This window comes from Oryzias melastigma, linkage group LG15 (assembly GCF_002922805.2).
Source record: "Oryzias melastigma strain HK-1 linkage group LG15, ASM292280v2, whole genome shotgun sequence".
Classification (NCBI taxonomy): Eukaryota; Metazoa; Chordata; class Actinopteri; order Beloniformes; family Adrianichthyidae; genus Oryzias; species Oryzias melastigma.
The window spans coordinates 23645496-23659635 of record NC_050526.1 but is presented as its reverse complement, the minus strand read 5'-3'; the positions used below and the strand labels follow the sequence as shown (position 1 = coordinate 23659635).

The 14140-nt window shown below is 35.6% G+C and overlaps 1 protein-coding gene across 1 annotated transcript in view; it reads right to left on the bottom strand.

Moving 5' to 3' along the window:
* Positions 1–14140, bottom strand: part of hcrtr2 (hypocretin (orexin) receptor 2) — a 35144-nt gene that overhangs the window by 7325 nt on the left and 13679 nt on the right. Inside the window, exon 2 of the mRNA XM_024297878.2 lies at positions 3573–3751. Within this exon, the coding sequence (XP_024153646.1) occupies positions 3573–3751 (179 nt within the window). The remainder of the gene's footprint in view (positions 1–3572; positions 3752–14140) is intronic.

The following is a 14140-nucleotide window of genomic DNA, read 5'->3' as shown; positions in this document are numbered from 1 at the left end:
AAAATCCCTTTTCATTTTATTTCTATCATTTTTTTTTTCAATTTATAGCCTAGAATAAGCCAACAAAGCTTTAAATTTCAAAGTGTTTAGAGGCAACTGAACAAGTGGATAGCTAAGGTTGGTGGACCAAAAAGTGAAGAGCAAAAGCTTTAGAAAAACTTCATTCTCTTAGTATTTTATTTCATAATTTCATTTGTCTCATGAACTGTACAGATGTTAAAATATTAACTTTAAATTATCAGAGAAATACATTCCATAATGTTTTTTTTCTCTGTGACTAACCAGTGCCAATAATGGTGTTCCAGTCTATCAGTTTTAATACTGGTAGATGGTTTTTAGAAACTGTTCTCCACATCTCGGGGACATTGAAGTCTGTGCACAGATGAGCCGGTTTCAGGCAGTCTGGGACAGACATGAAGATCAGCAACATTTTTCTCCATGTCACTGTTTTCTCAGAGCACACAGCGACTTTCAGTGTTATCTAAATTGCACAGCTGTCTCGCTGTGAAGAACACTTTAAAGAAGTCTGATGTGTGAAACTGGAACTGGAATCAGGTCTGCTGTTGAACGGGAAGCTTCCCGTTTGAGACGCTTTTCCAATTCCAGGATGTCCGAGATGACTGGAATTTTAATGTCTACTTAGTTTTCAGAGCTAGAGCTATTTTTTTTTCTTTTTTACCCAAGGAAACATTTTGATTGGTTAAATAATTTTCACTAAACCCCTTATTTCCTTGATGAAACGGTGCTTGGTGGTCATTTGATACTTTATAAACAAGCTGTCCTCAAATTTTGTCGTAAAGAGATGTAAACCAAAATCGAAAGTGAGAAGCAATCCTCTGTTGATTTTCCCTTAGTAAAGAACAAGACTCCAAGATACTTGAACTCATCCACCTGAGGGAGGAGCTTTCCACTCGCCCAGAGAGTAATGCCTTTTACTGGAATTACAGGGAGTTAAAACATTTTTTTTCCCACATAGTCACATTTGTGTGATTTCTAGCTCAAATAAACCGGAAACTGATGATAGTAAAGACTAGAGCGTTTTAGTAGAGCAGTGGGGGCGCAGCTCACTTATTAAGACGCCGCTGGTGGGCGTGGCTAAGCTAGCAAATACTTGAAACCTTTAGAATAAAGTTTTAGATTTAACCTTAATATATAACTATTTGTAAAGTTTCATTTTTTTACTGTTTACAATTGCATTTAACAGTCTTATTTAAAATGTTACATTTTATAATTCCTTTTTAAAATGTATGCTAACTTTTAATTTATCAACTTTTATAATTAATAAAAATGCAACGAATATTTGAAAAGTTGGCAAAATCAGTTCAAACTGTTTTTTATTTTTTGTACTCTTCAACATTAGACAAGTTAGTATTACCGACATATAAGAATAAGTAAATGCATAAATTGACACTGTCAAAGGATGTTATATAAAACATGTCTTAATCCCTGAGGTGAAGACACAGACCAACCCTGTTAAGATTTACTTCTGAGTAATTTTAAGAAAGATTACGGACCAGGTAACCAGCCTACAAGGTATTATTTCATATAAAAGCTTAAATTATAAACTAATTAGGCTCAAATAAAGTGTAAGTAATTGTTCAGCACTGGTAGTTGTTTTTTTTTTTTTTTTTACCATGACTTTCCATGCCACCCTATTAAAATCACCTTGGGGGATTATCAACAATGCACATTTGTGAATCTACCACTGTTAATCATAAATGTAGTGAAAATATGTTCTGCTCAATACTAGAATTTCACAAAAAGGATGCTACTTAAAAAAAATAAATAAATAAAAACTAAAATAAAACGTAAAAATGTAACTTTTAACTCAACAAAAATAATCTTGGTTGCCAGACAAAGTCTGAAGCTTGAAAACATTATTAATTATTTCATATCAAATCTTTAGATGTCATCTGAAGATTCATTCATGTTTATATTGTGGGTCTTTAAGGGACCAGGTAAAATAAAAATGATTGCAATATGATGTATTTTCATAAAGTTTGTCCGGCTCACACACCTGGAATGTAAGACAACAATAATAAGACTGAAACGTATTTATTTGCAAATCATAGTACATTAATAGTATTTTTATTGAGATATATTTTATTAATTTGCTATGTTTTGTCTTTAAACAAATTGACATAAAAAAGACACATTTCTAAATTATGTTCATACCTCATTTTTCCTTCTTTTATTTTAGAGTCTTATTTAAGCTTCTTGTGCTAAAGACGGAGCACTTTTCATTTTTACTGTCCATTTCCTGCAATGCGAGCACTCACCTTAAGTTTAGACCCGACACTTGAAGTTGAACATTTAAAATAAAGCTTTTGCTGCCTAAAAACTTGCTGGCTGAGGCCACCAAAGCCCCTTTACAAATAATGTCCTTTGCCTTAAAAGTTTTGTATTACTGCACATGAACACGTCTAATGAATACTCCGGCAGCTTTTTACAGTCCAACTAGGTTTTACTTTTCCTGCAATCTTCTACTCAGCTGGCGTGACCTCAGCTTGACTAATATTGTTTTACATTATTTGCTGCTTGCTTCACCCCACAATCTGAGGAAAATGTTGCATTAAAGAATGGAGTTTTTGAGAGTTGTTTAATGTGCAAAGATGAACTAATGTCAATTTTCAGAGAGCTCTGCAGCTGGTTGTTAAAGAATATATATGAGTTTTGATGGACTTTCCTTCAAGAGTGTGCATGTTTATATTATAGCTATGATACAAAACCAATATTTTCACTTGTCATAATTAATCTTCATGCACAATGTAGACAGTTCAAGGCTGAATTTAATCCTTTTAAAAGCGTTTGATTAAAATAAAGACTTTTATTAAAATAGCACCAGCTATTTTAGCTTGTTTTGCACCCTGCTATGTTCTCCTTCGAGGTATTTGCAGTCATATAAGATTCAGGAACAGCACTGCTTAGGACGTCAACCAAAAGTGTCACATGAAATGATGTGCCAAATTAGACTTTCCAGGTTCCAACAAACCAGCAGGAGGCAAATACAAAAGTAGCAATGGCAGTTAAAACCGTCAACATGGTAAATAAGACATCATAGAGAGTCGGAAATATTAATTCCATGAAGAACATGGAGCTTGGCTTTATTTCACATTTGATGTAAATGCTTTTTTTTGTGATTTCAGATCCACCTTTCATACTCATAAAGAGTTTCTGACTTAATCATATCTTGAAATTTATTTCGATCAAACATAATCAGCTTAGCTCCATTTGACAGAGAAAGACGGAGCTCATTCTTTCAGCACAGATCAATACGAGCCACAAGACAAAGAAAAGAGCAATAATTGACCACGAGACTCATCGTAGATAGCACAGGCTTATAATCTGATACGCAAAACAAAATGATATCTCCATACATAAATGAAAAAAGGAAACAAACTAAAAATGTTTTTTCACCACCGCCTTGTTTTATGGCAGGCTCAGTCTGTTTAGTTTGAAATCTTGAGATGTGCAGCAGGTAAAAAGCTAATATGACATGCGCAAGAAAACAAGAAATTTAACTTTTGTGGTAAAAATATGAATAAAAGGAAAAAAACATCATGACCTCTTACCTGAAGATAAGGGACGACTTTACAGAGTGTGTTTCCGAAAAACCATGTTTCTGTGATGTCGACCACAAGACTCGCAGGCAGGCAGATGATGGTGACCAAAACGTCCGCAAAGGAGAGGTTCACGATGAAGTAGTTGGTCACTGTGCGCATGTGGCGATTTTTCCACACTGAAAAACAAACTGAGAGGGAATCACAATCAAAGATGCTTCTAGAAGCCCAACAGACTCAAGAAAGTTACACATTTATGCAGGAAATAGCGAGTTTCACTGTGTGTATTGTGTTGGACATCCAAAACTTAAAAGGTGTCAAGGAAAAGGAAAAAAAGATAAAAACTGTGTCTGTGTATTAAGAGTTTACTTTGGACAAAAATGGCAAGGTAAAAAAATAATTTTAAATCTGATTACACTGATTGTCCAAAATATACAAACAATTGCAGATGAAAAGGATTTTAAAAATGTGTTTATATTGTATTTTTTCCTATGCAATATTTGTGTTTGAAAGGAGAGAGAACACATTTGACAGTTTAGAGGATTGCAGCAGGGTGACAAACAAAGGAAGGCAGGTTAATCAAAGAGACTGTCACTCAGCTGTGAAAGTTTTTCCATTTCTAAACTCTAACAATTCCTGTTTCCACATAAAAAGTGCACAGTTTCAGTGTTTATGTCCGTTTTTAGTGACAGCAGTGACATTACAGAGTAAGTTTGTTGCAACAGAACAGCTTTGACAGCAGAAGAATGAGGCAGAATAGCTGAAGATATTTGTTTTACAGTATATGTTTGTACTGTATATGTGAGCTGCTATTTTCTTCACAGTGTATTTGTCTTATAAACACACTCACTAAAGCTGTACATCTTCACTGGAGCTCATGCAGTCATTTACTGCAGTACGTTTGAAATGTTCTCTCTTCCATTCTCCATTCCTTCTTGATCACCCAAAAAAGGACAAATAAGATGAGCATTTTCACGACAAAATGTCTGCTATCTTTGTATTTGAACAGCCTCCTACCCTGGAGCTGCAAGCTGTCCATCATGCAGTGAAATGTCTCTCAACTCTCCAAGTCTTAGTAGGAATCCCAGGACATTTAATTTGCCACAAACAATAAATCAGTCAATTAATACAATAATAAATCATTCACAACGTGTCAATTAAAGGAGGGGGAGACCTGGGGCGTCAACAAAAAACTGTTCTCATCAGTCTGACAAAGTTGGTGATTTGTAGTTAAATTGTCCACGATAGTATTATAGTTGGTGTTGGATCAGTAGCTGACAGGATACAAGAAAAGTGAAAGGAAAGTTATTGTCATTTATTTCATTTTAAGTTTTTGTCTGTACCCTGTGAGTCGGTTCTCAAAAAAATCTGTGACTGTTTATTTCTTAAATTACATTTTAAATGCATGAAATGAGAGTGTCTACACATACTCTCAGCTGCCCCCTTTAGGGGTCTCTATAGCGAAACATCAGCCTCTTAAGCCTCATTTCCACTGAGCGGTCCAGTAGGTTATGGTACGGTAAGGAGTCGTATGGTATGGTCCGGTTAATTCTGGAAAGAGTTTCCACTTAGTTAAGCATTGCTTCCACTGAGCAGTTTGTTTTGACTGTACGTGCGTGGTGTCGACCGCTAACGTATCATTGCATCATTGTAGCACGACGATTAGAAAATCAACAACAATAAAGGTCATCTAGCAGCTCATATTTTAATCGTTTTACTTCTGGCACATTGTGTATCAGAAAATCGTAATGTTCTTTGAAAGAATGTTGAAAATGTTAGCTTTATTGGCGCTTTCTAATGTCAGAACTCAATCAACGGATGACTTCAGCAACTCCCTCCCAACCATTCTGTTCCACTTTTTCATGAACCTAAAACCGATGAGAACCCCCAAGAACTATGGTTCGGTACTGTTTAATGTGTCCATTTTACAATAGAAACTCTTAAAACATCAGACTGGACTTACTGGACCATTCAGTGAAAATAAAGCCAAACTGTCCCTTTCCTTTACATAGTCCTCACTCACACCAACCACACTCATGCCCTCCTTCATCCATAAAACCTTCCCTTTGGTTTTCCTCTGTCAGAAAGCTGTGGTGGAGGATAAAAAATGCAGGAGACCAGGCTTGGTGACGGGAACTTAAAATATTTAATAAATTAATCAAAACATGATAAATATCCAAAGAGACCAAAATGGTGACAAAACAGAACAGATGACCCGAAAAACCAGACACTGAAATACACTGAGGTTGATTAACTAAATGAAGACAGCTGTGGATGATTAACCTGAACATACTGAGACTGACAGGAAAAACAACATAACACAAGGACTAAAAAACCCAAAGCACAGAATCTTGACACTCCAGGCCTCTTTCCTAGTCAACATGCCGTTACTGACATAATAACTGACCCTTCTCTCCAGGTATCCAAACCATCTCAATATGCTGCCCTGGATTTAACTGCACAACAATTTGTCCTTCCTATAGAGAACCTCAATGTCTTCGTCTGCTACCTCCAGCTCTGCATCCTCTCTTTATATCTTTAAACAAACAACATGGCAGATCTCGCCACAATGTGCTACACCTCTCTTTTCACCACACCTGAAACTTTCCAACGTTCCAACCATTTTTGCTGACACTTCTTCTTCTCTTTCCCACTCTCACTGTTTATCCGAATAATTAAAATCCTCAACCTTTGTCCATTTGCTCATGGCAATACCACTACCTGGGTGGCATGACCATTGACAACATTCACCATCACACCTTCAACTTGGGCTTCAGACTCTTCCGCCTATATCGTAACCCTTCCGCTCTCCTTAGTTTGTTTACATTAAAAGTGGGGTTATCTGGACCCCCCAAGACAGTGCGCTGAACTTTTTTTTATCTTTGATTTTTGAGTTTCACTAATGTCCATGACAGACATAAAATCCTGTCCACATTTGTCATGGAAGAAATCACATATCAATATGTGGTTGGAGTCATCTGGACCCCAAAGAGAGCGGAAGGGTTAAGGTGTCTTCCCCTCCAGAACATTCTTGGCTAACGCCTCCTTTGGGATCATTCCAACTTTTCCCCCTTTCCATCCGCTCTGTGATAAAACATCTTAAACCTGCTAAAAATCTCTTTCCACCATGTTGGCTAACTCTCTGGTTTTCTTGTCAAAAGTCTCAACATTCAAAGTTCCTACTCTATCCTCTTTTGTTTCTATACTTACAAACATATTTCCTTCCACCAAGAATTATCAACTTTCCCCCAGTAGCCTGTAGGTCCCGTGGTGGTAATTGTTAAACAGGACAATCTGGTATGAAAGTTCTGTTTGGGATTGATTCGGTTTTGGTGTTATATCGCTTTTAACAGCTGGACCAGCTAATGAAAGCACAGAATTGTGCCCTCCTGTAATAATTTTGTGCTTTTTTGTTGTGGTTTTAATAGTACTGCATATCTTTAAGTAAAAAGGAAACGATACAAGCATGAGCCCAACCACTTCAGCTTACATAAAGGAACCAAGCAGACATGGAGTCTTTTGAAAAGACAGACAGAAAAATGGGAGAAAAAAAAACATCTGTTCAATTTTCACTAAATGAAACACAACGGGTATGGTAAATCCTTTTGTCAATTTTCATGACAGCAAAAGAAGCATAGAGCAAGAGTAAAATAATGATTCATCACCGAACCACCTCTTATTCAATCTGCAAAAAGCATGTTATATGTATAGTTTAATTTGATGAAAAAAATGTGTCTAAGTCAGGTAGAGTTGGTTCTATATTAAACTACCTTTATGTGAAGAAAACTGTGTAGACTTACCACGATGTGTGTGTGGGGGGGGCAGGATTCAAATAGATTAACTACTACTGTATTTAATCAGATAAATCCCACAGTTTCAACTGAAACAAAAATATGTATAGATTTAATATTTTTTTCTCTTTTACTTAAATTAATTTGCATAACAGTAAGTGATCTGGATCTGGTATGTTCTAGTTATTTAGACTGCTTACCCTTGTTTGGTGAAAATAAATATGTGTTTATTAGAGGTTTAACAGATTATTGATTAATCCATAAATCAATTTATATTTTCATAATCCAACAAAATTGATCATCTATATCAAGTTGTTAATCAAATCAATTTGACCAATTACATTGAAACATAATTTCAAAATTAAATACATCAATAATTAATGTAATTAATTATCCCTTATGCTGATTGTATTTAGGTCAATAAATTGGAGCAAATCTGATCGTTCAAAAAGGACCAACATCAACTATGAATCGATTCAATAACCACAAATTATGAGATGAAGCAGATCATTGTTAAAATTATTCAATTCACCCTTGTAACTTATAAACAGTTTGGTGAGAGAAGGAGAATGAACTAACAAATACTCTGGCATTAAATAAAATTACAATAAAAAGTAAAACTCCAAAGCTACTTCAAACACTGACTGAAGAGCAAGAAAACAAAAAGTTGACAGAAATGTTCAAGGATTTCCAACAATTTGTGTAGCTGAGATAATTGACTTTGTTTGAAAAGTTATAAACATGAGTCATTGTGTGCTAATGCCAATGTTTCATTAAACATTAAATACAAGAGTACAGACCTGTATGTATTAGGGAATATTTTTAACACTGTTCAATTTATATGATAATTTTTTAACAGACAGAATTAAGATAAATTGTGTTCATTAAGTTTTTCTCCTTTTCTTCAGCAGCTTTTTACTTAAAGAAAGTGGCATTGTTAAAGCTAAATTCAAAGTATGTGACTTCTGCCTCCACATACTACACAGCCATGAAACACATACTTAACATGAACAAATGCAGACTGAATGGGGGTTCATATTTAACGGTAGCCTTGAACACAATCTTTTTGTTTAAAGCCGATCAGCTTTCTGTTCTTTAAATCCTAACTTCTTTGTCATCCTCACTTTGAGACTCTTTACTTGAACCCATTCACTCGTTTCAGCTCTACACAATGTCTCCCTCAAAGTTTGCAGCTCATCAACCTCCACAAGTGGCTCAACTCTTGGCACGATTCACTGAAATAATCCATTAGAGTTTATAGCTCAGCCAAAAATCATTTTTAGAGCATCAATGCATGTCTTTTCCTACTGTAACTTGATTTATCTTCATTCAACTATCTTTTGAATGGAGAAGCTGCTCCTTGAACTTCTATTGCAGCACAGCTACTTACATTTTCATGAGGCCTCTGTCTGTCTCACACTTTACAAGCAGCCATTTCAACTGCACGACAACCGGCTGCATGACTCTGAATTATTTAAAGATGAACAGGTCGACGTGGTGTGGCCCCAAAGCCGAGACAGATATTGCCTAGCCAGTTTTTTTCATTGCTGCAAATTCTCTGCTAGAAAACAAGACGAAAGCTTAAGTATCTGTGAGCGTGTTTGTAAATCAAATGTGATGTGAGGTTAAAGGGAGAGTATTTCCTCAAAATGTGTCACAGTCTGAGCTAATAAGATATTTATGACTTAGATGGTAGAGGGAAGAGGTCATTTCATTCTACCTCACAATTGTATATATTGCAGTGGCTTGTGCATCCATCAGCTCACAATAATTTCTTATAGAAGAAAGACAAAAACGAGAGTGAAAAAAAAAACTTTTTTTTTTAAAGAACCTTGAAAGATATCAAATAAATCGTTTAGGATATATATTTTTCAGTCTTTCAAAAGTTTTTTTTTTTTTTTTTCTCCTTCCAGGATATTTCTTCCTTCTTTCTCTGTTGGAAAACCTCTACAATTCATATCCTGTACTATTTGTGTAATTTGTGGCTACCTGGTTTCTGACCCAGACTACATCCCAGATGTATTTTGGTCCACAAGTACTTTGTGTTACAAAGTCTTTGTGTGAAAAAATGCTTTAGAAATAAAGATTGATTGATTTATTACAGAAATCATGGTTGCTTCACAGGTCTTTTAATTTGCTCTTTAAGTGCTGGTCGATTTAATAACGTTAACATCCTGCTGTCAAATTATTTCTCACTTTTCTGGACTCTTATCTCTGTGATAAAAGTACACTTTTTATTCTCGACTTGCAGTGAATTCTCCGAGAAGAATTTGAATCTAAACGGAGCTACATATAACTTTAAGCTGTCAAGATAAATGGTCTTATTGTTTGTATGAGAGCAGCTCTTTAACAATTGTTTTAATGTCTTCATTTTGACATAATCTTCCATTAACACGGCAAACTTTACATCGTGAATGCTTTCGGCAGAAATGATGCTGGCTTTGTCAGAAGTGAAGCATAAAATTTAGATTTTTTTAATCAATATTCATTGTGACAATAATATAGATTCCCTTTTCTTACAGACGAAGCTTCACATGCAACTGCTAGACAGAATTTGCGTAGACTGCCACAAACGCATTCAAACCAAGTCTCACAAAAGAATAAACTTTCCATTAAATCTGAAAGAAACCTTGCTGATGCAAGAGGTGGCTGCATTTGTTCCTACTGTTTGCAAAATGAGTCAACTTTAATAAAGAAAGCATTGATGCTTCCAGACAATTGTCTAGTGTCAATGTACTTGTGATTTAACAACTCTTAAGTCCCTTTGTTCCACCATGGTCAAGATCATGGTTCAGCATAAAACATTTACTGAAATTTTGTCACAGTTCTCACTTGTGTTGAGGTAGAAGAATATAAGACTTGTATCATGAGAAATTGTATCCTTGAGAAATGTTTTCCTTCTTTTTTTGCAACATTTTCTTCTTTCCCAAATAACCTGCCCAACAACTGAGCAATAGTAGCTGAGAGTGATTTCATATTTATTTAGCATTCTTCATGTATTTGAAACTACGAGGCTTTTTGTTTGCTCCTATGACTGACAGGAGGACAGATGAGTTCAGACAGGAATCTCTCTACACCATGTGTCTGTGTGCACATGAGAGAAACTTAAGTGGAATGGTGAGGTTATGGGGAGCAGAGGTGATGAAGGGGGATGACTTGAAGGATCAACAATCCAGAGCAACACAGAGTCTGGACAAAAGTGAAGAAGGATCTGCAAGCAGGTTGGAACAGGTGAAAGAAGGTTTTGGGGGTGATGTGTGTCAGCAATTGTAAAAGAAAATGTGTAGAAGACTGTAGTAAGAGCAGCCTTATTGTTGTTTTTTTGAGTGTCCAAACTTTTTGCAAAGATGGCCAGATTGATGGATGGATAGATACATGTAAATGAACTATTCATTGAACATTTTATTGCAATGGTATACTTTTTATTTCTTCACATAGAAAACAACTACGTCTAAATACATTTTTAACCAAAATTACTGTCAAATTGTCAATATTTTGCACCGTTCATTCCCAGTTAGTTAGTCAAAGATAGCATGTCTTTATTTGGAAGTCCATCTCTATATTGAACTCCTTGAAAACGGCCACATTCTCCTGGTATATTAGACAGACACAGTTTCATATTTCCCTAAAATCGGGACCTATTTCCACTTGTCCTGAAAGCGGTGACCCTCGGTGAGGTAGAAAGTATCACAGATGGGGCCACAACGGTGTAGCCAGAGCCCACAATTTAAAATGTAATTTAGCCTGCGGGTCAGTGGAAATTTGAATGCAGTTGTCCACAGGCCAGTTGGGACATGCCTGGTTTAGAGACTCTGAAAAAGAGACAGTAGGCAGAGCTGAAGGTAGAAGAGGAGAATGAGTATGGATAAGATCAGGAATTAAACTATCAGAGGAAACAGCTCACATTAGATGTTTTGGTTTGGATACATTAACAGGAGGGATTGTGATGATGTTGGTAAAAGGATGCTGAGGTTGGAGCTACCAGGAAAGAGGCCTTAAGGAAGACCAAAGAGGAGGTTGTGAAGGACATGAGGGTGGGAGGTGTGAGTGAGGAGGATGCAGAGGAGAGGATTAGATGCAGGCAGATGATCTGCTGAAGGAAGCAGCCAAAAGTCTAAGATTTTTCCCCTTATTTTGGTTTTACTTATTGGGCTTTTTCTATTTTAACATATTGTATTAAAAAAAAGCTTTCTTGTTGGATCATCTTCAAAGAACATAATCTAAGAACAGCTAAAAATTAAGACTAAATGTTGTTACAAGCTTTAATTCCCATCCATAGTTTTCAGATCTGTTCTCTTTTCATCTGTATTTCTTGAAATAGAAATATAATTATTTTAGCCTTTTTTTGATGCATAAATTAATGTCTGTTGAAATGTAATCTCAGAGCTCCGCCCTCTATTGACAGCTCATCTCATCCTTCCTCTGCAGGGTGCCGAACACCACAATGAGCTCACTTCACACAGCATTTAGCTTGAAAACATCAAAACATATGGTTGTAATTTGTGGTTTAAGCATACTTGGGATTTCTAGTCCTTATTCTGAAGCAGTTTTCAACTTTAAAAGCCTATATATGCCACTGATCAAAGGCTATGCCTTGTGTTTATAATATCGATCGTCTGTTCCCTGCAGATAGTTACTGAGTCTGAATCCTACCACAGCTGACCTTAGGTAAACTCAGTGCAATCCATCTCAAGGATGGGAGCAGGACAAGGTCAAGCTGCACATTCAGTAAAGTCAACAGCAGCAGAGCTCAGAGAGAGCTGATGCAGGTATAGTATATCTCTAACAAAAAGATCCTGCTGGTTCAGCAGTTTTCCAAAATCCCTGCTTTAACAAGGGCTGCTTACCCCTCTGCAGTGGTTACATTCTGATTTTTGTAACTTACACTCTCCTACACTTTTAACCATATTTGTGGAGCATCATTTGTTTGATTTTAGTACATTTAAAAAAATGTTGTAATTTAATTTTTAAAAAAAGCTCTTTAACAAACTTGCATTGAAAATGTATTTACAGCTGTCGTTTTCTTATTTGTTTAGTAAAATACAATAAATGCTATACAGGCAACACCTGGTATCATTGGAGCCATTGCACTCCGGCTGAAGAGCCAGTAAGGTGAACGGACTTCATCTTTGGTTAACAAAAGGGGAGTCATTGGTGCCAACAGTCATTGACTCCCCTACAAACCTCGACGAGGCCACCCAAGTGGAAGGCGTGCTTGTCCATACAGGGATATCCAGAGCTAAACAGTAGCTCTATCCGACTCACCGGCTGATGGAGACATGCCAGAGGGGTGAGCCTAGCACCACCTGTGGTCTAACATCCACTCAACATGCACACAAAGGAAAGGAACACACCTTCTGCCATATATAATTTGTCTATTTTTTAGAGGTCATTGTCCATCCATGCTTTGCTGATTGGCAACCCAAAGCTACTTACTCCTTTTTGTTATTTTTTTCTGCAACCAAATGATCTTGAGAATAGTTTGATGTCATAAAGTTATCACAAGATTGACTTAATGCAAATTCTGTAAAATATGAATTAATATAAAGCAAAAACTAAAGGGTTTCATAAAAAAAGAAAACATTTCTTTTGTCATTACCTCTTCTTTTTAATCTGATTGCAGCCGTTTATGCTTCTGATTTCACCGGTTGTGCCTCAGCAAGTCTGAAAAGCCTTGCTGTGAATTCTGGGACACACACTGTGGGCACTTTCTGCTAACAAGTGCACAGCAGGGGTTGCGATGCTCTTAGTGAATGCAAAATGTGATTAAAAAAACACCAATTTAGAAGGAAATCCAGCAAAATAAACACATTTGGTGAAGGGTTGATTTTGGATGCAGGCTATTTACTCAAACTACAACATTTATTTTTTTTTCAATTTTTAAATGTTTCAAAACAAGTTAAATGAAAAAAAAAGCTGTATTTGTGCAACAGTAAGACATGCTACTTTTACAAGTGAATTTTATTTTGAACTTTTTCCTCTGCCTTGTTTACTGAAAATGTCTTTGTTGCTTAAACATAAAAACAGAGTAAAATAGAACTAGGTCACCTTTCATGTTAAATCCCTGAGCAGTCATGACTATTATAAGCCTCACAAGTCAGGTTTCCAATATGGCAACCATATTATCAGAAACAAATAAATCCACATGTTGTGCTGATGGATAATCAGATAAGTAATTACTTTAATTTCTGAAATGTGTTTGCTATTCTTTTTAAATATTGCTTTATGTAAGAAGAACTTTGTAAATAATTTATGAAAGAAAAATCTTGGACTGGCTCTGACATATTAATATTTTAGAATTGAATACAATAGAATACGATAGAACAGAATAGAATAATAACTTAATCAATCCCAATTAAAGAAATAAAATAACAGCTTACAACAATGAGAGCTAAGTGAATTTGTTGATTAAATTGTACAATTAATAACCTTAGTCTTGGTTATAAACCGTAGTCTATAAACTGTAGTTTATATTAGAGTCGACATGTTTTAGTTTTCAATTGGATAAAATAATTATTTGAAATGTATTTATTTAATCAATTATCATCTATTTCAACAAAATTATTTTTTTGAAGTTTTTTTATTTTATTTTTTTATTTTATGGTTGAAATTATGTAATTTCTGGTTTTAGGGTCAGTTTCGACCCGGTTATATAAAATAACATTATAAAGCAATAATTAGAGCCAACATTAAAATCATTTGTGGATTTCAGCCATCACACTGAAGGCCATCCCCTCTCCCAATCATGTGAGCTTCAGGAGATGCTCATTTGTCTAATATAATTAAAGT